We start from the raw sequence: 27,692 nt of genomic DNA on the forward strand, positions 1-27,692 counted from the left end.
CCCTCTTTACAATCACAGGTAATAAATCAAAACTGGGAATCCAATGAAAGAAGCTTTTCAATGACGCGTGTCCCCCACAGGCCTCCGTGGAAATTTTCTGCTGATGTGACTTTTTTTTTATTCATCCATGGAATGTGGCAAGACCAGCATTTATTGCCCATCCCTAACTGCCCTTGAGAAGGTGGTGGTTAGCCACCTTCTTGAACCATTGCAGTCCGTGTGGAGAAGGTACTCCCACAGTGCTGTTCAGTAGGGGGTTCCTGGAATTTCAAATAGCAACGATGAATGAACGGTGATATATTTCCAAGTCAGGATGGTGTGCGACTTGGAAGGGAACGTGCAGGTGGTGGTGTTCCCATGCGCCTACTGCCCTTGTCCTTCTAGATGGTAGAGGTCACGGGTTTGGGAGATGCTGTCGAAGAAGCCTTGGCAAATTGCTGCAGTGCATCTTGTAGATGGTACACACTGCAGCCACAGTGCGCCGGTGGTGGAGGGAGTGAATGTTTAAGGTGGCGGATGGGATGCCAATCAAATGAGCTGCTTTGTCCTGGATGGTGTCGAGCTTCTTGAGTGTGCAGAATTAAAGCCTTTTTACCTTTAGCACTACAGTTCTGAAAATGGGAACTGATGCCAATAATGAATGCAAAGATGTGCATTTTTATTAAATGGGAAAGGAAGAAGTAACTTGCATTCACAGTGGATTTTTTTGGCCTCACAACATCCCAAAGTGCTTCACAACCAGAAAATTACTTTTTGAAGTGTAGTCACTATTGTCCTGATGTGGAGATGCCGGTGATGGACTGGGGTGGGCAAATGTAAGGAATCTTACAACACCAGGTTACAGTCCAACAATTTTATTTTAACATCACAAGCTTTCGGAGATTATCCCCTTCGTCAGGTGAGTAGTGAATGAGAGCTTCTCAAATCGCATACCTTACATTAGGCTGGCACGTTTGCAGCAAATTACCCAGCCTTCAGGAGAACAGCGTCCACGACACCACGCAACCCTGCCACGGCAACCTCTGCAAGACATGCCAGATCATCGACACGGATACCACCATCACACGTGAGGACACCACCCACCAGGTACATGGTTCATAGTCCTGCGACTCGGCCAACGTTGTCTACCTCATACTTTGCAGGAAAGGATGCCCCGGAGCATGGTACATTGGCAAGACCATGCAGACACTGCGACAACGAATGAACGGACACCGCGCAACAATCACCAGACAGGAGGGTTCCCTCCCAGTTGGGGAACACTTTAGCAGTCAAGGACATTCAGCCACCGATCTTCGGGTAAGCGTTCTCCAAGGCGGCCTTCGAGACACACGACAACGCAAAATCGTCGAGCAGAAATTGATAGCCAAGTTCCGCACCCATGAGGACGGCCTCAACCGGGATCTTGGGTTCATGTCACGCTACACGTAACCCCACCAGCAAGGGGGAAAAAAAAGTTATCTGTTTTTAATATTCTCTCTCTCTCTCTGCCTTTTGGGTCTCTTTCTCTCTGTCTGTATAATTTGACACAATGTGTATTCAGTATACTGGGACCTTCTGTTTTCCGTGGCTAACCTGTCTGAACACCAACGATACCTTTTGATTGGTGTGATGGTGTCCCAGCCTAATACAAGATATGCGATTTGAGAAGCTCTCATTCACTACTCACCTGACGAAGGGGATAATCTCCGAAAGCTTGTGATTTTAAAATAAAATTGTTGGACTATAACCTGGTGTTGTAAGATTCCTTACTATTGTCCTGAATGCAGTCACTTGGGGAACAGCAAGGTCCCATGCATTGGAATTGAAAGGACTGTCTAGTGGTGGTGTTGGTTGAGCAAGGAATATTGGCCATGACAACTGAAGAACTCCCTATGCTTCTTGAACTATTGCCATGGGTTACCTGAACAGAAGGACGGGGTAGGTTTAGCATTTCATCCCAAAAGACAACTCCATCAATACAGCACTCCCTCAGTACTGCAGAGACCCTAGATTATGGGCTCAAATTCATAATGGGACTTGACCCCATGATCTTCTGACTCCAAGGCAAAAGTGCTACCAATTGAGCCAAGATGCACCATTAATAGTTTCTACTCTAAAAGCACAAATCCCAACTTCAAAAAATCTTAATTTTTTATTTTTCCACCATTTTCTGTTACCCTCTTGATTCATAACTAACATCCCCAAATCTGATTTCAAAACATTGAATAATGTGTTAGTTTAATGAAGATGATGCTATGTTATCTATGACTTTTGTCATTTTCAATATCACTAAAATTAATGAGCAACAAAAATAATCAGGGTATTTTTCTAAAATCAATATACTATATATTAATCCAAATTGCAGCCATTTTATCCATAACAATAAAACTTACATGTCAGACATCTTTTTGAAAAAGCACATTGAGTTACATCGAAACTACAGCACAGAATCAGGCCATTCGGCCCAACTAGTCTATGCGCCACACGAGCCTCCTCCCTCCCTACTTCATCTATCCCTATTCCTTTCTCCCTCATATGCTTATCTAGCTTCCCCTTAAATGCATCTAAGCTATTTACCTCAACTACTCCTTGTGGTGGTATGTTTCACATTCTTACCATTCTTTGGGTAAAGAGGTTTCTCCTATATTCCCTGTTGGATTTATTAGTGACTATTTTATATTTATGACCTCTAGTTTTGGACTCCCTCACAAGTGGAAACATTTTCTCTACGTCTACCCTATCAAAACCCATTATCTTAAAGACCTCAATCAGGCCATCCCTCAGCCTTCTCTTTTCAAGAGAAAAGAGCCCCAGCTTGTTCAGCCTTTCCTGATAAGGATATCCTCTCAGTTTTGGTATCATCCTTGTGAATCTTTTTTGCACTCACTCCAATGCCTCTATATCCTCTTCATAATATGACCAGAACTGTGCACAATACTCCAAAAGTGATCTAACCAAGGTTCTATATAAGTTTAATATAACTTCTTTGTTTTTCAATTCTATCCCTCGAGAAATGAACCCCCAGTGCTTGATTTGCCTTTTATATGGCTTTATTAACCTGCGACACTACTTTTAGTTATCTGTGTATCAGCACCCCTAGGTCCTTTTACTCCTCTGTCCTGTTTAGACTCTTATTATCCAATCAGTACATGGCTTCTCTATTCTTCCTACCAAAATGCACCACCTCCCACTTATCTGACACAAGCAAGATTAGTGCGTCAATGATGTGTATGAGCTGTACAGCTGTGTGTATGTTTGTCTGGGTCTGTGGAGGTTGCAGAGATCCTTGTTTGACCTAGTTCACTATCAATAATCAGAGGCAAATTACTTGCAAATAGATTTCAGCATGGAGCAGAGAGCTGAATAAGAGGTTGATTTTGTATTAAAGCAAAACTGTCTTCAAGAAAAAGTGTTGGCAAACCTTTTTTTGTGGAAGGAAAGGAAAGGAGGAAACAGAGTGATGTGGCACCATTATCACAATGATCTGGTGCATAAATGGTTCAATGATGCATACTGAAATGATTCAAGCCATAAGTTTGTGTGTTTATACACAAACTTTAAAAAAAAATAGAAAATATATTTTCTTGAAGATAACATCCTTTAAAACAATGATATACTTTTACTTTACATTTAGGAGAGCAAAAGAGTCTAAGGAAACTTATAGATTATTTTCCTTTACACTTGATTTAACCAAGTATTTAATAAAATCAACTCTTACCAGCCACACGAATGTCACATGCTAGAGCCATTTCTAGGCCTCCTCCTAAGGCAGCTCCATCAAGCACAGCAATTGTGGGCATTGGAAGGTCACCTGTTGTATATACAAAAATAAATTCTGTAACATAAAAATTGTAAAGATGAAAATAACATTCCCTCTAGAAGCATATCAGCATTACCTCGCTGCAAAGTGGAAACCAATAATTTTGCAGTATAGACGTACCACTACATGAATGTACACTTATTATAAGGAAATCAAAAGGCACCTAAGCTCAAACCTCTTTTACTGAATCGCTTCAATTCATATACACCAAAGCCATTATTTTTTTTTATTCGTTCATGGTATGTGGCCGTCACTGGCGAGGCCGGCATTTATTGCCCATCCCTAATTGCCCTGGAGAAGGTGGTGGTGAGCCGCCTTCTTGATCTGCTGCAGTCCGTGTGGTGACGGTTCTCCCACAGTGCTGTTAGGAAGGGAGTTCCAGGGTTTTGGCCCAGCGACGATGAAGGAACGGCGATATATTTCCAAGTCGGGATGGTGTGTGACTTGGAGGGGAACGTGCAGGTGGTGTTGTTCCCATGTGCCTGCTGCTCTTGTCGTTCTAGGCAAAAAGATTGGCTTTATCTTCTGGAAGAAAAGCTGATCGCTCGCTCATTGATTAACCCACACATAACCTGTTATGTTTCAAGACTATTTTTGACCATTTTTCCACAGAAAGGATTTGGACAAAAAGTTATTTTTAAGGGCTATTTTAAAACCAAATTTATTTACACGTCTAAAAGAGGCACAGAGATTAAATATGGTCAAAATGCTAATAAGTGTTTCCCTAATAGGCTTTAAATAATAAACAATTTGTTAGCCTGAATCGGTAATTGATAAACACATTAAACCCACTGTGCTGGGAAGTCTCTGGTCCCAGGCACACAGAAGGGATTTTCTAGCATAGGCCTCCCCCTCCACTTGTGAACACAGGGAGATAAAGGATAAGAACAGAGACACAGGAAGTCAGTCCAGTTTAAAAACAGATGGCTGTGAGGGAACCGTTTGACCAAGTTCACAAGTTTAGCATGCAGGATGGTAGTTAGAAGTTACGGTATTTTGTTTAAGTCAAGCAAGACAACCCACAGAGTGGGACGCATAGCGTGTGCATTATTTTCTATTATTATGGATTGAGGTCAATGTTTTTTAATTCATTCTCTGGATGTGGACATCGCCAGCAAAGTTAGCATTTATTGGCCATCCCTGGTTGTCCTTGAGAAGGTGGTGGTGAGCCTTATTTTTGAACTGCTGCAGTCCATGTGGTTAAAGTACCCCCACAGTACTGTCAGGTAGGGAGTTCCAGGATTTTGACTCAGCAACAATTATAGCAAACGAAAGGTGAGAGGGTAGTGAAGTGATTATAGTGTTAGACCAGCAACCCAGTGGAGATGAGTTCAATTCCCACTGTGACAAGCTGCAGAAATAAACTCAATAAATCTGGTAATTTTTGCGCTCGCACCAGGAAAGTAGCCGGTGGGAAAGTAGCCTAAGTCAGACATCATGGGGGTGATTTTAAACCCCAAGAACGGGTGGGTTGGGGGCGGGTGGGAGTTGAAAATAGTTATTTTTTGGGTCGCAACTGCAACCCGACTTTAACTTCGGCGCAGAAAAGTATGGGCTTCCCACTGGGAATGCAAAGTCCAAAAAGTTGTGATCCAAAAAACAACTATTTTCAACTCCCACCCACCCCCAACCCACCCGTTCTTGGGGTTTAAAATCACCCCCCATGTCCCGATTTTAACTACCTCCACCTAGCGGAAACCGGGTGGGAATGCAGTTAAAATAACGGGTGTCAGTTACCCCCACCAATCCAGCTTCCTTCCCAGAGTGTCCCCTTATTAACCTGTTCTTTTGAGCAGGCGAGCAGGACACACGCAGGAAGGAGGCGGGTCCCTGTTTCAAATACGCAGATCAGATCCAATGATATCATCTGGACCCGATCTACAATATCAACCAGAGGCCTGAGCGGGAAGGAGGCAGTGTCGGCTGCCTGCCGGGAGCCGCATCCTGGGCCAGAAAGTAAATTTAAAATTTATTTTTCAGATATTCTTGTGGGCCAGGAGGGGCGGGAGTGCTCCTCCAGGTATCACAAGGAAGCCTTGAGCATCCCTTGAACCGGGCTAGGTTGTCAATCACCTAGAATGATTGAAATTGAGTTGTAAGACTTGATTCATTGTCTGTGCCAAATACTTAGAACATCCTGTGACTATTCAAATCTTCCAGAACAATGCCCTGACAAATATTGGATAGACTATAATGTAACTTTCTTACAGTCTGTAGAAAACAGCTAGCAATACCTGATTTTAAACCCGTTTGTACTGTGGCCAGCATTAAAGCATCCAATAAATAATCTAACAAAGACCAAAATGCTTAATTAAGACTAAATGACAATTTTCAGCAAATGTGATAGTTTTTTAGATGGGAAAATGACTATCATATTTAGAAAAGAGCCATAATACATTGCTGGGAACAATTTACCAATAATTTTGAAATTAATTTTAGGAATAATATAAACTCAACTACCCATATTCACAGTCACCCCCTTGACCTCCCCATCTCTTTGCAAGGGGTATCAAGATCACTGCAAAAAGTTTTTACAATTATATGAGAAAAGGGGTAGTCAAGGGTAATATGGGCCCTTTAAAAAAAAATGCGAGTAATATAGCAAATGAAAATAAGGAAATGGCAGACTTGTTGAATAGTTACTTTGTGTCAGTCTTCTCAGTAGAGTTTGATCTGGTGTACATGGATTTTAGCAAGGCGTTTGACAAGATCACATATGGCAGACTGGTCAAAAAAGTAAAATCCCATGGGATCCAAGGGAAAGTGGCAAGTTGGATCTAAAATTGGCTCATTGGCAGGAAGCAAAGGGTAACGGTTGACGAGTGTCTTTGCGACTGGAAGGCTGTTTCCAGTGGGGTCGCATAAGGCTTAGTACTGGGTCCCTTGCTTTATGTGGTATATATTAATGATTTGGACTTGAATGTGGGAGGCTTGATCAAGAAGTTTGCAGAGGATACAAAAATTGTCTGTATGGTTGATAGTGAGGAGGAAAGCTGTAGACCACAGGAAGATATCAATGGAGTGGTCAGGTGGGCAGAAAAGTGGCAAATGAAATTCAATCCAGAGAAGTGTGAGGTGTGATTTGGGGAGGGCAAACAAAGGCATGGGAGTACACATGGGAGGATACTGAGAGGTGTAGAGAAACAAAGGGACCTTGGAGTACATGTCCACAGATCCCTGAAGTAGCAGGACAGGTAGGTAAGGTGGTTAAAAAGACATATGGGATACTTACCTTTATTAGCCGAGGAATAGAATATAAGGGCAGGGTGGTTATGCTAGAACTGTATAAAACATTGGTTAGACCTTAGCTTGAGCACTGCGTATAGTTCTGGCCACCACATTACAGGAAAGATGTGATTGCACTAGAGAGGGTACAGAGGAGATTTACGAGGATGTTGCCAGGACTGGAGAATTTTAGCTATGAGGAAAGATTGGATAGGTTGGGGTTGTTTTCTTTGGAACAAAGGAGGCTGAGGGGAGATTTAATTGAGGTATATAAAATTATGACAGCACTAGATAGAGTGGATAGGGAGAACTATTTCCCTTAGCAGAGGAGTCAGTGACCAGGGGGCATAGATTCAAGTAATTTGTAGAAGGATTGGAAGGGAGCTGAGGAGAATTTTTTTCAGCCAGAGGGTGGTGGGGGTCTGAAACTCACTGCCTGAAAGGGTAATAGAAGCAGAAACCCTCAACTTATTTAAAAAGTACAAGGATGTGTACTTGAAGTGCCGTAACCAACAGGGCTACGGACCAAGTGCTGGAAAGTGGGATTAAGCTGGATAGCTGTTCTTCAGCCGGCACAGGGTCGATGGGCTGAATGGCCTCCTTCTGTGCCTTAACCTTCAATGATTCTATGATCGAGGAAGAGGATAATATACCTGACATTCCAGGGAAACTAATAATGAATCAAGGACTGGAACTCATTAAAGCTAAGGTATGCAAGAAACAGTATTAGAAAAAATAATGGCACTAAAGACTGACAAATCATCAGGTCCTGATGGTTTCCACCCCAGGATTTTATAGGAAGTAGGTGAGGAAATTGCAGATGCTTTTCCCATATTCTTCCAAATCTCTCTCAGTTCAGGAATTGTCCCTCTGGATTGGAAGATTGCAAATGTAACTCCATTATTTAAGGTGAGAGAGAGAAACCAGGAAATTATAAACCTGTTAGTCTAACATTTGTTGTGAGGAAGTTGTTGAAATCTATAACTAAGGACAGAGTGACTGAGCACCTAAAGAAATTTGAGCTGATTATAGAGAGCCATGGATTTTTAAAGGGTAGGTCATGTCGAATGAAACTAATTGAATTTTTTGAGGAAGTATTGATGTCGTTTATATGGACTTCCAGAAGGCATTTGATAAAGTTCCACATAAGAGACTATTAGCTAAAATTAAAGCTCATGGAATTTAAGGCAAATTTTGACCTAGTTAGGAGATTGGTTTGACGGTAGAAGACAGAGGGTAGGGATAATGGGTATGTAGTCAAATTGGAAGGAAGTGACTAGTGGTGTCCCACAAGGATCTGTGCTGGGGCCTCAACTATTCACTAAATTTATTAATGACTTAGAAAACACAATAGAACGCCATATATCCAAGTTTGCCGATGACACATAGTGTCTACTATGTCACTAGTGGCATAGTATTGTAGATAGGAGCATAAAATTACAAAGAGACGTTGATAGATTAAGTAAGTGGGCAAAACTGTAGCAGATGGATTTCAATGCAGGTAAGTGTGAGGTCATCCATTTTGGAGCAAAAAAGGATTTTTTAAATGGTGAAAAGCTAGGAACAGTGGAGGTCCAAAGAGATTTAGGGGTCCATGTACATAGATCATTAAAATGTAGTAGTCAGGTACAAAAAAAAAATCAAAAAGGCTAATGAAATGTGCCTTTTCATTTGGCTATACAAAGCCCTGATTAGACCACATCAGGAGACCTGAGTACAGTTCTTGGCACCACATCTTAGAAAGGATATATTGGCCTTGGAAGCAGCGCAGCGCAGATTCATCAGAATGTTACCAGGGCTCCAAGGGTTAGATTATGAGGCGAGATTACATAAACTAGGCTTGTATTCCCTGGAATATAGACAGTTAAAGGGTGATTTGATTGAGGTTTTTAGGATTTTGAAAGGAATTGATAGGGTAGATAGAGAGAAACTTCTTCCGCTGTTGGGGGAGTCTAGGACAAGCGGATGTTGCCATAAAATCAGAGTCACGCCATTCAGGAGAGAAGTTAAGAAACACTTCTTCACGCAAAGGGTGGCAGAAGTGTGGAGCTTTCTCACACAAAATGCAGTAGATGCTAGCTCAATTAATGGGAGTCCAAGGATCCATCCTTGGCGCCATCATCTGCAGATATGGAGTCAGATTCCACACATATGCTGATGACATCCAGATCTACCTTTCCACCATATCTCTCAGACCCTCCACTGTCTCTGTGCTGTCAGACTGCTTTTTCAACATCCAATCTTGGATGAGCTGCAATTTCCTCTAGTTATAAACATTGGGACAACTGAAGCTATTGTTTTTAACCCCACACCACAAATTCTAAAGAAGACAGGGCATATAATGAACAATTCAGCCAGATTCATAAGAAATTAGATCTTTTAGATAACTGGATTAACAGATAGCAGACCAATTCCAATGCAGGTAAATGGAAAGATAATCAATATGGCGATATGGAAACAAAAGTAGGAAGTTAAATTAAATGGAATATTCATACAACCTATTTGTCAAGGAAGAGACCTAGTAGTCATTCTGGATAAATGTATGTAACAAACAAGTGAAAAGGACAAATAAGGTATATCTAGCTGCATTAGTGTTGGGATAAAATACAAATCAGAGGGGTTAAATATTTACTGTATAAGCACTGATCAGATCCCATCAGGTATCAGGAATTTAAGTTATGATGAAAGATCAGGTTGGGTTTGTTTTCTTTGGAAACTATATTTCAAGGTAACTCAGCTGAAATTTTCAAGATTGCGAGGAGATTGACAAATTTCATTCAGAACGTTTATTTACTATGGTGAAGGATTCAAATACCACGTAGCACAAGTTCAAAATTAAGAAATCAGCATGCAGGTGAAATGTTCTTTTACAAAAAAGATGGATGTTTGAAAGGAATTACCAGGGAAGACCATTGAAGCAGACAATATAAATGGGTTCAAGAGGCAATTAGATGAGTTTCTGCAAAGAGTATGATTGAGCTATATAATGAAACAGCAAGTGGATGAAATTGAGCTCAAAAAGAGGCAGCTTATTGGACCGATCTCTAGAAATTATTACATTCTTATTTTTGACAGTTTGGACTGTCAGTAGATAACCTAAGGATAATATGTAGTATGAGCAACAACTAAAAATTTAAAAAATATAATATATAAAATTCAGAGCCCAGTTGAGACAAATTTAACATGATATTACAGTCTTATACCTTATAACATGTAACCCAGTATTAGCTGCTTTGAAACTGAGTCTACTGATTGGGTAGTTTGTAACCAAATAGTCACAGTCAAAAAAAAAATCAGTTGTTTAATTGCATATTTAAAACTAAAAGGACAGGGTCTTCAATGCCAAGTAAAGGTATTAAAAGGGAAACATAATCTATAACCCTACAAGGACCCCTTTCTAATTTTTCTGAGAATCAATTAGATTGAAATTCCATTAACTAGAGATCATTTAAACCGTATCATCTATAGGCCCTGCTTCTTAAAAGGGCCTATAGATGTCTGTCTCTCAAGACAATTACACTGTGATACAATGATTGCAACATGTTCTATGAAACAAATTTAGTTCCATATATTGTCTGTTTATTATCCACCAAGTCTAAGAGGGTTGGAAGTGAAGCAAAAGAGTACATTTAATGAAGTGAGCAGATAATTCAAGTGGAGTAATTGTTAATCCTCAGAGTATGGATCTCTGCTAAGGGTAGATTATCAAAAAATAAGTAAAAAGGAAACACTGCAAATGTTAGAAATCTGAAATAAAGACAGAAAATACTGGAAGTACACAACAGGTCAGTCAGCAACTGTAAAGAGGAAAAACAAGTTATGACGTATAACATATAACATTTTTAGGTTATTACATATTCTTTTGAGTTCAGCGTCACTAGTCATTCCTTTAAGCAGACAATGGACCCCTACAATTTGAAGTGCATCTTTTCTGCTCAAGATCTAGGTAAATGATCCGGCATTGTAACATAGAATCCTTACTCTGTATATTGACCGCTGGAATGTATCACATGCCACCTTTGAATTCTCCTCTCTCTTCAAACGATGGACTGGACAAAGACTCTTACCAAATTGAGACACAAACTTTGAACCAGTAAGTCATTTTATTTACACAGAATCTTACAGCACAGAAGGCCATCCTTCGGCCCGTCGTACTCTTTGAAAGAGCTGTCCAATTTAGTCCCACACCCCAGCCTTTTACCCATAACCCTGCAAATCAGTCCTCTTCAAGTACAAGTCCAATTGACTTTTGAAAGTTCCTATGGATTCCACCACCCTTTCAGGTAGTGCATTTCAGATCTTAACAACCCTCTGTGTGAAAAAATGTTCATTTCTCCTCTAGTTCTTCTGCCAATTATTTTAAATCTATGATCTCTGGTTCCCGACTCACTTGCCAGAGGCAACAGTTTCTCCCTACTTGCTCTACCAAAACTCCTCATAATTTTGAATACCTCTATTAGGTCTCCCCTTAACCTTCTCTGCTCTAAGGAGAACAATCCCAGCTTCTCCATTCTCTCACATAACTGAAGTCCTTCATCCCTGGTATCACCCTGGTAAACCTCCTCTGTACCCTCGCCAAGGCCTTGACATCATTCCTGAAGTGTGGTGTCCAAAATTGTATACAATACTCCAGCTGAGGCCTAGCCAGTGATTTGTAAAGGTTTAGCATGACTTCCATGTATTTGTATTCAATGCCCCTATTTACAAAGCCAAGTATTCCCATACGCTTTCTTAATGGCCTTATCAACTTGCCCTGCCACCTTCAAAGATTAATGAATATATATCTCCAGGTGCCTCTGCTCTTGCATACCCCTCAAGATAGTGCCACTTAGATTATGCTGCCTCTCCAAGTTGTTCCTCCCAAAATGCAACACTACACACTTATCTGAAGTCTGCTACTATCCTGCTCACTATTTACTACATTGCCAAGTTCTGTATCATCCATAAATTTTGAAATTGTACTCCCTGTACCCAAGTCCAGGTCATTTATATATAAGAAAAGCAATGGTCCTAATACCGACCCCTGGGGGACCCCACTGTAAATTTCTCTCCAGTCAGAAAAACATCTGCTCACCACTAATCTCTGCCTCCTATCCCTTAGCCAATTACATACCCAAGCTACCACTGTCCCTTTAACACCATGTGCTTCTATTTTCCGATTAAGTCCGTTATGTGATACTTTATCAAATGCCTTTTGAAAATCCACATATACAACATCTACTACACTACCTTCAACCCTCTTTGTCACTTCATCAAAGAACTCTATCAGGTTAGTCAGACACAATTTGCCTTTAACAAATCTGTGCTGGCTGTTCCTTATTAACCAATGCTTCTCCAAATGAGAATTAATTTTGTCCTTAACAATGGTCTCTAGTAGTTTTCCCACCACTGACGTTAGGCTGATTGGCCTATAGTTACTAGGTTTATCCCTCTCCCCCTTTTTGAATGGGGTGTAACATTTGCAATCCTCCAGTCCTCTAGCACCACACCCATATCTAAGGAGGATTGAAAGGTTGTGATCAGAGATTCTGCTATCTCCACCCTAACTTTCCACAGCAACTTAGGATGCATCCCATCTGGACTGGGTGACTTGTTAAGTCCTCTCTTCTTTTGTGAAGACAGATGCAAAGTTCTCATTCAGTACCTCAGTCATGCCCTCTGCCTCCACAAGAATATTTCCTTTTCTGTCCCTAATCAGTCCTACCATTCCTTTAACTATCCTTTTACTTCTTACATGTTTCTAAAAGATTTTTCGGTTTCCTTTTATGCTACCCGCTAATCTTTTCTCATACTCTCTCTTTGCCCTTCTTATATCCTTTATCAATTTCCCCCTGCACTCTCTGTATTTTGCCTGGTTTTCAACTGTATTCTATACCTGAAATTTGTCATAATCCTCTTTTTTCTGACCTCTATTTCCTTTGTCATCCAGGGAGCTCTAGCTTTGGATGCCCCATCTTTTCTCCTTATGGGAATATGCTTGGTTTGCACCCGAATTATGTCCATCTTGGAAGGCCTGTCATTGCTCATTTACTGTTTTCCTGGCCAATCTTTGTTCCCAGTACACCTGCGCTAGATCCCTTCTCCCTGCTCTCTTCCAGTTGGGTATTTTCACTTTTGATTTTTCTTTGTCCCGTTCCATAATTACTTTAAACCTAATTATATTAAGATCACTATTACCCAGATGTTCTCCCACTGAAACACACTTCATTTGCCCTACTTCATTCCCCAGAGCTAGATCCAGCACTGCTTCCTTTCTCATTGAGCTAGAAACATATTAAGAAAGTTTTCCTGTACCCATTTTAGGAATTCTTCATCCTTCTTGCCCTTTACTCTCGTTTTGTCCCAGTCTATATTAGGGTAATTGAAGTCCCCTACTATTACTGCTCTATTATTTTTACATTTCACTGAAATTTTTCCACAGATTTGCTCCTCTCTCTCATTCTCACTTGCTGGAAGTTCACTATAGTAAACACCCAGCAATGTAACAGCTCCTTTTCTGTTCCTTAATTCTAGCCAAATAGATTCATATGTTCCCATCCCTGCCCATGTTTAAGTGAGGTCTCCGTTTTAGCCACTATATCATAACCCCATGTGGCAACTTGCGTCTGTAGCTCGTTAACCTTATTTGTAACACTCCTCGCATTAACACACATGCATTCCAACATCATGCTCGTCGGCTTTGCTTTTGTCCTTCATCTAATTCCTGCTCTTTCTACACCATTCTTTGTTCTGTTGCTGTTTGTCCCACCTAGTTTTCTCTGCACCTTGTCTCTCCTCTCTGCTGCTGCGTCCTGGTGCCTCTCCCCCTGCCAAATTAATTTAAACTCTTCCCTCACAGCATTAGTTAACTTCCCAGCGAGGACATTGGTCCCAGCCCTGTTCAGGTGCAACCAGTCCAACTTGTACAGGTCCCTCCTGCCCTAAAACTGGTCCCAATGCCGCAGGAATTTGAAGCCCTCCCTTATGCACCACTTCTCCAGCCACACATTCACCTACATCACCTTCTTGTTTCTGTATTCACTTGCACGTGAAAATGGGAGTGATCCATTTTTGAGGTCCTGTTCTTTAATCTTTTTGCTAGCTCCTGAATCTCTGCCTGTAGGACCTCAACCCTTTTCCTACTTATGTCACTGGTTCCAACATGTACCACAACTTCTGGTTGTTCCCCTTCCCCTCGCAGAATGTCCTGCACCCGTTCAGTGATATCCTTTACCCTGGCACCAGGGAGGCTACACAAGAAAGATTTACTAAAAATACACAGTTTGACACATTGAGGTATACAGTTCCTTCCTCAATATATAAAATATTTAAGGTATGATAGTGCAGTGGTAACCAGAGAACACAAGTTCAAATCCCTCCATGGCAGTTTGAGAATTTAGATTTAATTTTTTTTTAAAAAATCAGTAAATAAAAAAAAAGCTAGTATCAGTAAAAAGTGACCATGAAGCTGTTGAATTGTTGTAAAAACCCAACTGGTTCACTGATGTCCTTTAGGAAAGAATTCTGCCATCCTTACCCGGTCTGGCCTATATGTCGCTCCAGTCCAACACCAACGTGGCTGTCTCTTAACTGCCATCCGAAGTAGCTTAGCAAACCACTCAGTTGTATCAAACCACTATCACTGGTTCAAGAAGGCAGCCCACCACCACCTGCTCAGGGCAACTAGGGATGGGCAATAAATGTTGGCCTTGCCAGCGACGTCCAAATCCCAAGAATAAAGAAAACAAAAACAAGGGTTCCAGCCAATTAAGGGCTCAAACAGCTGGAAAAGTTAGTACCCCAGGTGGTAGTCTGGGAGTTTTTCATGGTCTGACTAGCTGTGTGCCATACTGGGTAAACTGAAAAGATCTTAAGCAGCAAGATGCCTCAAAAGTATAACTGTGGAATGACGTGGGCCCCTTTGACAATGGCATAAGATGATTGGGACTGCAAATAATTCCCTCACTCTAGTTGATTAACCAATTAATGTTTCAGATCATCATTGTGTCGGTCAAAGCAAACTTACACCTTGAGGAAGATCTAACAGATAAACTGACTCACGCTGATAGTTTCCTATTGAAAAGGAGCTTTCATGACTGAGATAGATAGATTTTTATTCAGTGATGGTATTAAGGGATATGAATCAAAGCAGGTAAATGGAGTTGGGGTGCAGGTCAGCCATTATCAAATTGAATAGCGGAGAAGGCTTGAGGGCTGAATGGCCTATTCCTGATCCCAAGATATATTGTGTGATCTTGGGTGTTAAACCCAAATAAGTTGCTTCCAGCGATATTAAATACAATTTTTTTTAAAGAATATAAACAAAAATACATTTTTCTTACAGCACCCTTCATCAGAACAAGTTCTAATTGACAAACTATATTTCCAGCATTTTCTGTTCAGATTACCAAAAAGGTACAGCTCCTGGATTGTAGTGGACAATGCCTGCTTACAGCAACTGTCGTTAAAGTATTGAGAGAGAAAATGGCCCCGTAAAAAAATCTAAAATTGTAACATTAATATATTAAGTAAGTTAAATGAAGTGAATAAAGCTAGCATCAAAAAAAAAATCAAAGGATGTCTAGCACAGCATTTCAACCACTGCATACTGTCTGATGTTATGCATGCAAGCATTTATTTACAAATTAGCAGACAGGGGATTTCCTCTGATGTAAACTATCAATGGAATCGCATTTTTAAATAAAGTCTGATTAAAATATCAGGGAAATTGTGAAATATTTCCCAAAACTGCCAAACATAACATTCACTAACCTACAGTGTGGTAATTGTCAATCACTTTATTACATTTTCTATTGTCTAAACTATAGTTACTTTACGAGCACTGTACTAGAATTTGTGCCTGCTTCGTAAGAAAATATTGGGCCAGAAATTGCTTTCATAATACCAGTGAGCCCAACAGCGCTCACCGTTATTAGTGGCGAAATCGAAGAGCAAGTTCCGGCGACCACATATCCGCGATCAAAAACAGAAATCCAGTACTTGGTCTTCCTGGTTCGCCAGCAATCTGACAATTTTGCCTGAAAGGGATATCGTTGGCTGCAATCAATAGAATCAATGGACCAGCGCCAACTTCCTCTCCTGCCCAGCTGGAAACTAACTAATTTCACCAAAAAACAGGTATGTTCAGCTTTTTAAGTCTAAAAAAAGTTTTAATAGCGTGGTAAGTCTTAATGAATGCCAATAACCTCTCTGGCACTAAAAAATAACTTTTAAAAATGTGGAGTCCCATTATTCCTGATTTTAATAGTTTTTGGACTTTTTTTTTAAAAAAGTCTTAAATAAAAAATTTTAATTTTTTTTTTAACTTTTTCCTTTGTCGCTTTTATCTCAGTCTTTTAATCTTATTCTCTCTTTATTTTGCTTTCTCTATATCATTTTATAATACCTTATCGGGCGCATCTGGGTTTTTAGTCTGTTTGTGAATGAACTGCACTTCCTGGTTCTCACAGTGTGGCTTGCTTCAAACTGATTGGTTGAAGGGCCTTAGAGATCCTTTCACCACTCTCACAGCCTGGGAAAGAACGCTGATGATATTTGAACTCGCATTTCAAGGAAGTTGCCGCCAAAAAGAGTGCAGTAGTATAGTGGGTGAATTTAAATCTAATGAGTGGCGACCACTGCAGGTTCACTGCTCAGAGCAATTTACAAGCCATTATGCATTTTTGTGTTTGACCACTATACATGTCCGAGTTCACATCTTCCAGTTCTGACGGAAGGTTTTCGACCTGAAACGTTAACTCTGTTTCTTTCTCCACAGATTCTGCCTGACTTGCTGAGCTTCTCCAGCATTTTCTGTTTTGATTACACATGTCCTAGTGTTTGGCCTTTACATTTATCTCATATTTAAGCATGAACTTTCAAATTCAAACCACTGAAACTCAATTAATAAAAAACAGCACATTGGGTATTGCAGCTATTATTTATTAATTTCTTACAAATGCAGTGTCCTTTATCTACTGTGAATTTGATCTTAATCACTGCAAATCATCAGCTTTTAATGATAGTTTGTTAGCATTGGAATGATTGTAATAGTCACTGCAGTTCATTTAACTTTATTACTATTCAGTTATTTTATCTGAAGCTGCACCAGAGAATATAAAACACAACCAGAGAAAGTTTGTGCAACTGAAAAATGCTGGTGCTCATATTTCATCAGGCTAAGCAACAATATTATTTCTTATTTCTGAAAATGTAATTTTATAGATGACCAGTATGAGAAATCTTAGGGTATTTTTTTTTATCCCAACACTGATACTGTGGGCCCATAACGCTGTACAAATCAGGAACGGCTTAATCTGCCAGGTGTTCTTGCATCAACCCTCATTTATTAGTTAAAGTGAGCTCCTAGAATCACAAATTCAATAACTTTGTCTGGAAGAAACTGGCCTGTGTTTACTTGCACTGATGCTAATTTTCACACTTCTCAAACATTGCTGCTTGCGAGACATCCATATCTTTCTGCTGCTAGCATGTGCAAGAAACAAGGCGGCCAATGCACGATGCACAAAATCCTAAGCTTCAGCTGGTAAACATAATTTCTTATGATCAGAAGTGCATCAAATTGCTTCATGACCCCAATATGGTTATGCTGCCCAAATCAAAAGAGGTTAATTGTGACTTCTAAGGGTATGTTGCGTGAAACATATTCACAAAAACTGAAGTTTCATTTATTTCAGTGTGTGCACAATTGATTCATTGGGCCAGAATTTGCTGTCAAAACAACAGTGAGGCTGTTAACGCGCAGATTTGCGCCATCTGTTATCTGTGCGCAAATGCGACAACAACTTCAGACGAGGGGTAGATGCATGGTTAAATGCGGCTATCCAAAAGCTACTGTCAGAGATGTGCTGCTCTGCAGTTAGCTTCGCGAAAATGGCATCTTGCTGCCTGCTACACCATAGAAATGCATTGAACGGCATGAAGTTGCTGTATTTGCGCGGTAGATACAAACTAAACTCGTCACAGAAAGATAGGGCTGGTCTGAAGTGACTCCTTGAAAACTGTATTCAGTCTGGCCACTAAAGCACAAGTGAAACACCCAAGGTCTAGAGGTGGTATCGAGAAGGGCCAAAAGTCTGATCCCTTGTGTCAGAGGACTGATTGAGTTATGAAGAAAGATTAGAAAAAAAATTGAACTCCAGCTTTGAAAGGAGGCCAATGAGAGTGGACATTACAGAAGTTTTGAAGATATTAAGTAAAATAGCAAAAATGAATCCTGAGCACTATTTCAAGTTAAATTATGGCTGCAGGACAAGGGGATACAGGTACAAACTGTTAAAAGGCAAGTTCAGTATTAATGCCAGGAAGCACTTCTCGACATAAAAGTGTTCAATACCTGTAATTATCTTCCCAGTATGGTAATGGAGGCAAAAACTCTGGAATTATTCAAAAGGCAGGGAGACCCTCTGATGAGTGAGACCATTGCTTTCTACTGAAGCATGAGCTAGATGGGCCAAATGGCGTCCTACGTATGTACTTACTTTGTGACCTTCGTGATATAATAGCTCAGGTTGGAATGTTTTTTTTAAAAAAGTGTAATACATCACTGGTTTGGGATCACATTGGTAAATAGCTGAAGTTTCACTCCTTTTGTTTAGGATATTATCTCATCTGCCTTGTAACACAAAGCACACTGTAGTCTCTTAGCCTTTATGTACTATCCTCTTTGTACACTGAATACGTAACTTATATAAATACAAATCTTTGTCATTCATCAGCTTAACTTTTGATGTGAAGTCTATTTTTTTGGCAATAAATTAGTCTGGGGGAAAAAACTGTTGGCCGGGGCTGCAGAAAGTAACCTGAGACGTCAGCTGCTGAAACACACAGACAAGAACAACTTTTGAACTGAAGTAACCTGAGTTCAGTCGCTGGCCTGAGCTGGCTGGAACCGGTTTGAATTAGCTAAGTTTTGTGAAAGACAAAGGAAATGTGATAAGACACAAGTCCTTATTTAGAAAAGGAGTAATGAGGTTATGCTGCCTAAGTCCTTGGGACAGAGCCAATGAGGAGAAGACACAGGGTAACCGAGAAAGCCTAAACCAACGAAAGAGAGAGACAGCACAGCTTGAAGAGATAAGATTCGGAATAAGAATGAAGGATCTGGGGCGTGGAGCCAGAGCGAAGACTCCGGAGACCAACCATCGCGGAAGTGGAATATCCTACGTCAGGGACGTAGAGACAACGTCGAAAGAGAGAGAGAACGGAACACCTGGCCAGCGTCAGCTCTCCTTTTCGGGTATTATCCTTTATATTCTGTGACCAGTCAGGGAGTGTCAGAGAAACCTACTGGGTGTGCGTTTAGATCTAAGTTTGGGTCAAGAACGAGGGCCACAGAAACAAGATTAAATGTAAGAGATTTAGAACAGAGGGCCGGAGAAACGTCTTTACACAGAGCATTGAGACTTTGGAATTCACTTCTAGGGTTAATGATTAAGGTAGAAACTATGTCAACATTCAAGATTAGATAGAAACATAGAAAATAGGGGCAGGAGTAGACCATTCAGCCCTTTGAGCCTGCTCCGCCATTCAATATGATCATGGCTGATCCTCTATCTCAATACCATATTCCCGCTCTCTCCCCATACCCCTAGATGCCTTCTGTGTCTAGAAATTGATCTATCTCCTACTTAAATATATTCAGTGACTTGGCCTCCACAGTCTTCTGTGGTAGAGAATGCCACAGGTTCACCACCATCAGTGAAGAAATTTCTCCTCATCTCAGTCCTAAATGTCCTACTCCGTGACTGAGACTGTGACCCCTCGTTCTGGACCCCGCAGTCAGGGGAAACATCCTCCCAGCATCCAGTCTGTCTAGCCCTGTCAGAATTTTATATGTTTCAATGAGATCCCCTTCATTCTTCAAACTCTAGTGAATACAGGCCGAGTCGACCCAATCTCTCCTCATAAGACAGTCCTGCCATCCCAGGAATCAGTCTGGTGAACCTTCGCTGCACTCCCTCCATGGCAAGTATATCCTTTCTAAGGTAAGGAGACCAAAACTGCACACAATACTCCAGGTGTGGTCTCACTAAGGCCCTGTATAACTGCAGTAAGACATCCTTGCTCCTGTACTCAAATCCTCTTGCAATGAAGGCCAACATACCATTTGCCTTCCTAACTGCTTGTTGCACCTGCATGTTTGCTTTCAGTGACTGGTACACAAAGACACCCAGGTCCCTTTGTACATCAACATTTCCCAATCTATCACCATTTAAATAATACTATGCCTTTCTGTTTTTCCTTCCGAAGTGGGTAACTTCACATTTATCCACATTATACTGCTTCTGCCATGTATTTGCCCACTCACTCAACTTGTCAACAACAGGTTAGGAGATGAAGGAAAATAAGTTTTTTTTTAAATTATACGTTCATGGGATGTGGGCGTCCCTAGCGAGGCCAGCATTTATTGCCCATCCCTAATTGACCTTGAGAAGGTGGTGGTGAGCCGCCTTCTTGAACCGCTGCAGTCCGTGTGGTGAAGGTTCTCCCACAGTGCTGTTAGGAAGGGAGTTCCAGGATTTTGACCCAGTGACGATGAAGGGACGGCGATATATTTCCAAGTCGGGATGGTGTGTGACTTGGAGGGGAATGTGCAGGTGGTGGTGTTCCCATGTGCCTGCTGCTCTTGTCCTTCGAGGTGGTAGAGGTCGCAGGTTTGGGAGGTGCTGTCGAAGAAGCCTTGGCGAGTTGCTGCAGTGCATCTGGTGGTTGGTACACACTGCAGTCACAGTGCGCCGGTGGTGAAGGGAGTGAACGTTTAGGGTGGTGGATGAGGTGCCAATCAAGCGGGCTGCTTTGCCTGGATGGTGTCGAGCTTCTTGAGTGTTGTTGGAGCTACACTCATCCAGGCAAGTGGAGAGTATTCCATCACACTCCTGTCTTGCGTCTTGTAGATGGTGGAAAGGCTTTGGGGAGTCAGGAGGTGAGTCACTCGCCGCAAAATACCCAGCCTCCGACCTGCTCTTGAAGCCACAGTATTTATGTCCAGTTAAGTTTCTGGTCAATGGTGACCCCCAGGATGTTGATGGTGGGGGAATTCGCTGATGTTAATGCCGTTGAATGTCAAGGGAAGGTGGTTAGACTCTCTCTTGTTGGAGATGGTCATTGCCTGGCACTTATCTGGCGCAAATGTTACTTGCCACTTATCAGCCCAAGCCTGGATATTGTCCAGGTCTTGCTGCATGCGGGCACAGACTGCTTCATTATCTGAGGGGTTGCGAATGGAACTGAACACTGTGCAATCATCAGCGAACATCCCCATTTCTGACCTTATGATGGAGGGAAGGTCATTGATGAAGCAGCTGAAAAAGGTTGGGCCTAGGACACTGCCCTGAGGAACTCCTGCAGCAATATCCTGAGGCTGAGATGATTGGCCTCCAACAACCACTACCATCTTCCTTTGTGCTAGGTATGACTCCAGCCACTGGAGAGTTTTCTCCCTGATTCCCATTGACTTCAATTTTACTAGGGCTCCTTGGTGCCACACTCAGTCAAATGCTGCCTTGATGTCAAAGGCAGTCACTCTCACCTCATCTCTGGAATTCAGCTCTTTTGTCCATGTTTGGACCAAGGCTGTAATGAGGTCTGGAGCCGAGTGGTCCTGGCGGAACCCAAACTGAGCATCAGTGAGCAGGCTATTGGTGAGTAAGTGCCACTTGTTAGCACTGTCGATGACACCTTCCATCACTTTGCTGATGATTGAGAGTAGACTGATGGGGCGGTAATTGGCCGGATTGGATTTGTCCTGCTTTTTGTGGACAGGACATACCTGGGCAGTTTTCCACATTGTCGGGTAGATGCCAGTGCTGTAGCTGTACTGGAACAGTTTGGCTAGAGGCGCAGCCAGTTCTGGAGCACAAGTCTTCAGCACTACAGCCGGGATGCTATCGGGGCTCATGGCCTTTGCTGTATCCAGTCTGCTCAGTCGTTTCTTGATAAGAACATAAGAACATAAGAAATTGGAGCAGGAGTAGGCCAATCGGCCCCTCGAGCCTGCTCCGCCATTCAATAAGATCATGGCTGATCTGATCCCAACCACAAATCTAAAGAACACAAGAAGTCGGAGCAGGACCCGGCCACGTGGAGTGAATCGAATCGGCTGAAGACTGGCTTCTGTGATGGTGGGGATATCGGGAGGAGGCAAAGATGAATCATCCACTCGGCACTTCTGGCTGAAGGTGGTTGCAAACGCTTCAGCCTTGTCTTTTGCACTCACGTGCTGGACTCCGCCATCATTGAGGATGGGGATATTCACGGACCCGCCTCCTTCCATTAGTTGTTTAATTGTCCACCGCCATTCAAGACTAGATGTGGCTGGACTGCAGAGCTTTGATCTGATCCGTTGGTTGTGGAATCGCTTAGCTCTGTCCATAGCATTTTGCTTCCGCTGTTTAGCATGCATGTAGTCCCGGCGTTGTAGCTTCACCAGGTTGGTATCTCATTTTTAGGTATGCCTGGTGCTGCTCCTGGAATGCTCTTCTGCACTCCTCATTGAACCAGGGTTGATCCCCTGGTTTGTTGGTAATGGTAGATTGAGGAATATGATGGGCCATGAGATTGTGCTGGAATACAATTCTGCTGCTGCTGATGGCCCATAGTGCCTCATGGATGCCCAGTTTTGAGCTGCTAGATCTGTTCTGAATCTATCCCATTTAGCACGGTGATAGTGCCACACAACACGTTGGATGGTGTCCTCAGTGCGAAGACAGGACTTCATCTCCACGAGGAAGGTGCGGTGGTCACTCCTACCAATACTGTCATGGACAGATGCATTTGCGACAGGTAGATTGGTGAAGATGAGGTCAAGTAGGTTTTTCCCTCGTGTGGATCACTCACCACCTGCCACAGGCCCAGTCTGGCAGTTATGTCCTTCAGGACTCGGCCAGCTCGGTCAGTAGTGGTGCTACCGAGCCACTCTTGGTGATGGACATTGAAGTCCCCCACCCAGAGTACATTCTGTGCCCTTGCAACCCTCAGTGCTTCCTCCAAGTGGTGCTCAACATGGAAGAGGACTGATTCAGCAGCTGAGAGAGGACGGTAGGTGGTAATCAGCAGGAGGTTTCCTTGCCCATGTTTGACCTGATGCCATGAGATTTCATGGGGTCCAGAGTCAATGTTGAGGATTCCCAGGGCCACTCCCTCCTGACTGTATATCGCTGTACCGCCACCTCTGGTGGGTCTGTCCTGCTGGTGGGACAGGACATACCCAGGGATGGTGATGGAAGAGTCTGGAATGTTGGCTGAAAGGTATGATTCTGAGAGTATGGCTATGTCAGGCTGTTGCTTGGATGGGATAGGGAACAGGGGTGGTAAATGTGATTGGAACTATTTACTTGCATGGAGGGCAAACGCCAACACAGTCAAGTTGCATCAAACGGCCTGTTTTCATGTTGCAATTTCTATGCAATAAAACTACCGCTTTGACCTGCTTTTGTCACCCCTCCTAATTTCTTGCTTCTTGTTCATTTTATTCCCCCATTTTCTGAAGTGCCGTGGGACATTTTTCTACATTAAAGGGCATTATGTAAGTTTTTCCACCAAAGAATGATAAATAATTCTATGCTAGAATAAACAGTATTAGTCTAGTTCATCAAATAAATTGTATTAAGCACGTATTAAGCATCCAGTAAAGATATCAGCTGTTGCAGTATGGTGTTAATGAATACTCTTCTTCGGATGTTAATATCAATTTTCTCTTGTACCCAAGCTGACTCCTGACTGTCAAAATATAGTCAAATGTTTGCACTTGATGGTTAACGAACATTCTTTTTAAGTAGTTACCATATGGTCCAGATCCCCAATCTGAACAGCTGCAGTGGGATGCAAGCTGGTCTTCAAGACAGCAGGTTCATGCCCCTCCTCGGCCACCATCATCTGCTGCAACTTTCTGCATGTGTCTTACTCAGCGTACTCCCTCTAGATCCCTCAGAAGTAATGTAACTGAGTTGGTGCTTGGGAGGGCGAGAAAATGATGGAGTGTGCTGCTGTGAAGGGCTGGTATGGAGCATAGCACTGCTTCCAGTGGCATACTTACAGAAGGAGAAGAGGAAGGCAGGTTACAATCATATCCTAATGAGTAGCTTTCACTTATACCCTTCATCAGGAGTGACATAGCAAAAGGTTTAGGTATGTGCTATGCTTGCATTAAGTGAATTAGAGAATAGGACAAAAAAGGAAGAGAAGTTTGTAAACAAAAAACCCTGAGCTAGCAACAAGCCTTCTACTTCCCTATTGCCCGAGTTCTCTATAGCCTCCTTTTTAAGGACTGCTTCTTCATTCTATATGCAGTAATACCCAAATGCCAGCACACAGCCCATAGTGGGTGCGATGACAAGTACCTGCAACATAAAACTACATTAAATGGGAGGATTCTTCTGAGCTGAATGCATGCAAGGACATGAGTAAAAGAACACTTCCAGGTGAAGGCTGTGGACGTAAAATGCACCTCACAGCATCATGGGCATTCATAGTAAGGTCTGAAACCACTTTAAGAGTGTGAGAGGGAGGTAATTGTAAGTGCTATACAATGTGGATGTGCATGAAGGGATGTGGAAGTGCATGAAGGGATACTTGACCATATTAACTCTTTATTAACTCACTTAACTCACATAATAGGTTTAGCGACAGCACACATAGAAGCACAACTGTGTAATTATGTTTGAGCCTAGCACAGCCTGGCCTCCCTTGAGATAAGGATGTAACTGACTACAGAATATAATTAGAATAGAGTTAGTGAACGGCCATGTAGCCTTGAGACTGGCTCCAGCCTTACTGATAACAAGAAACAGGAATGTAGAAAGAAAAGAGATGACTAACATCTGCTCAGGCCTACGTGCAAGGTAACAAGATGGCCATGGATGTTCGGGGGCAGGCTCACTACTTGATTGACCAACTACCTGAGCCAATAAAGAATGTACGTGTACGCCCATATTCTGTAACAGGTGGGCGTTGTCTACTGAATTGTATAAACATGAGCTGTTTCATTGACTCGGCGAAGTTGTACCCTCAACCATTGTTTGAGGTGCTCTTCCACTTGTACACAAGTTGGGGTTCAATAAAGTTTCTCTTTGTACCACTTTGTTTGGGTGTTAATGCATTTGTATAGTGTTAAGTTTCGACAACATTTGCTTCGTAAACTGCATTACAGAAGGTCATGGTGGGTTCGCCTACCTTGGCTGACCTGGTGATGCTACTAAACTTTATCAGAACTGGTGTCAGGTGCGTGGTGTGGTGGAAATAGCACTGACACCTCGTCCCATTCCCTCACATTGTTCTTCTTCGGGACATACAGCATTCGTGAACGAAAAGAGATCTTCTCTCCTTTGCTCCACTTACTCCAGGATAATTTCTATGGCCCCCAAAAGAGAAAGGGCTGCACTCTTCCTGCTTTCTTTTCAGACATTTTATTTTGTCACAAGTTTCTTAAGTTCCAAATCTGAGAAATCAATAGGTTTGCCTTTTTAAGCTGCTGCAGGATCTTAAATCTTGTTGCAGCATGTGACTTCCAGCTCACCAAAAGGAGAGCTTCCAATCTCAGTTTCTACATTTACTATAGTATTAAAATTAGACTAACACCAGAAATACACACGAGTCAGCGTGCTTCATTTCAGGCTGGTGCGATTCACAGACCGCTCCACTTTCAGTTAAGCTTGTGCCCAATTGGAAAATCTATACTACTTAGTCTGAACCTCGTTCAGAAATTTAACAAAATATTGAAGAATCGACAATCAGGTTTATACCCCAAATCCCCTTTCATGTGGGTTCCACATGGATATTAATAAAAATGCTCATTTCTCACACGTTACAGACAACCACTGAAGTGGTCAGATCCTAATTAACATAATTAGTTAATTCACTTTGTCCTCAGCAGTGTGAAATCTTGGACTTATATAATAGCTAATAAATATGTCTGAAGTCTAATTTGATGTCAAATCTAAATACGTTTTTGTTGTTTTGCATCAAATGTGGCTGGCTCGTGAACATGAAAGTGGTCAGGTGAACTGTTCTAAATGAATCTAGTCCAACTGTTTAACCAGATGACAGTCACAAAAAACCGAATGTAATTAAAATATATACAATGATAGGACAGACTGAATGATATGAACATTTCAATACTAGTCAATCTCCCATGGCATTGCACACAAGGAGTCAGATATGAACAATGTTAAAATGTTTTATCTCGATGTTCCCAAAGAATATGGTGATGATACACCCTAAAACAGTGCACAACAGAAACAGCTACAACAATAACATGGAGATTAAAACAAATGGAATAAACTGGAGTAATTAAGTTAGAACAAAATGAGTTTATTAATTTTCTTTGACACTATTCAAGAATACCAGGAAAACTGAAGCCATAGAAACCAACACAAACTACACAAGTATTAGATATGTACAATATCTCTAATAGGCCTATATTGAAAAGCATATCAGGGAACTATACAGTATCATAACTCAAGATAACCAGTGTACCCTTTCCATCTCACCAAGAAAATGCACAGTAGGTTAGAAAGAATGAAATAAAAAACAAAAAAAAAAACTTACTTGAACAGCGCCAGGGACAGAGGTACTTACATGGAAATACTGCACTGCCAGGATCAGAAAACCATGAAAATTATAGCATGGCCAGAGGAAAACTTACGTTGTGCATGGTAGGGATTAAAGGCCGGGAATGGGGGAGGGGGTATGAAAATGAGAATGGTTTGAACCAGAATCAGATGCCTGAGGGAGCAATGAGTCAGAACAATTCATACAGGTAGTAAATGCAGAAATAGTGAACTCTCAAGTTTTAACTTATAGGGAATTTGCAATGCATAGGAGAGTCAGAGACGACAGCAGGACCAAGGAATTTACAGCTGTGGCCAGTAAAAGGGGAAGCAATCAGGAGACAGAAACAAGAGGTGCTAGAACATAACCCACTGGACGGAGGACTGAATGACACTGTGATAAGCTATTGTTTACATAGGAAAATTGTTATTTTAAATATTTACAGACCATTTTAACATAAAAGAGTTACTCAAACATTGTGATGACAATAAGCCAGAGTTTCTTGAACAGGAAGTACATAACAGATTAACAGATGCAAGACTTTTAATATACAGATAGAGGTACACCCTTGACACCAGTACTACATTAGAACTATTTGGAACGTGTACCAATTATTGGTATCCAATTATTGAAGCAAAACGGCAAAAACTAATTGATGTCCGACATCAAACCATGATGAGAATAAACTGGTTTCACAGCACAGGAGGCTTGGTGGAGTGGTGGGGGGGGGGGGGGGGTTACAGCAGCATTAACCTTACTCTTGCTGTAAAAGTAAGAGCAAAAAAAAAATCTGTCATCTTATCTGGTGGATCGGGGTGGGTAGGGAAGGGAAGAAGAGTGGGAGGTAGAGGTACAGAGACGAAGAACAGAATATTGAGAGAGCCAGATCACCTTGACAGGCAGACATTATTGCATTCTCACACGTGTTACTTTGGCAGTTACCAAAATTCAGACCAGACCGAACCAAACACACATTTGTTGCACTATGTGTAGACTGTATATTTAAGTGTTAACGAAAATGACTTAATTAAAACAGTGGAAACTCCCACATCATTGAAAGCACGAGAGGTGACATTTCTCATGGGTTTGACACGTTTGATAATTCAAAAATATACGTGGG

The 27,692-nt window shown here is 41.7% G+C and overlaps 1 protein-coding gene across 4 annotated transcripts in view; it reads right to left on the reverse strand.

Annotated features, from left to right (window-relative positions):
* auh (AU RNA binding protein/enoyl-CoA hydratase) overlaps positions 1-27,692 on the reverse strand; it is a 248,056-nt gene that overhangs the window by 120,269 nt on the left and 100,095 nt on the right. For all 4 annotated transcript variants that reach the window (XM_067983244.1, XM_067983243.1, XM_067983241.1 and 1 more), the window contains one exon: positions 3,698-3,790. In XM_067983244.1, coding sequence (XP_067839345.1) covers positions 3,698-3,790 — 93 coding nt within the window. The remainder of the gene's footprint in view (positions 1-3,697; positions 3,791-27,692) is intronic.

This window comes from Heptranchias perlo, chromosome 4 (genome assembly GCF_035084215.1).
Source record: "Heptranchias perlo isolate sHepPer1 chromosome 4, sHepPer1.hap1, whole genome shotgun sequence".
Lineage (NCBI taxonomy): Eukaryota > Metazoa > Chordata > Chondrichthyes > Hexanchiformes > Hexanchidae > Heptranchias > Heptranchias perlo.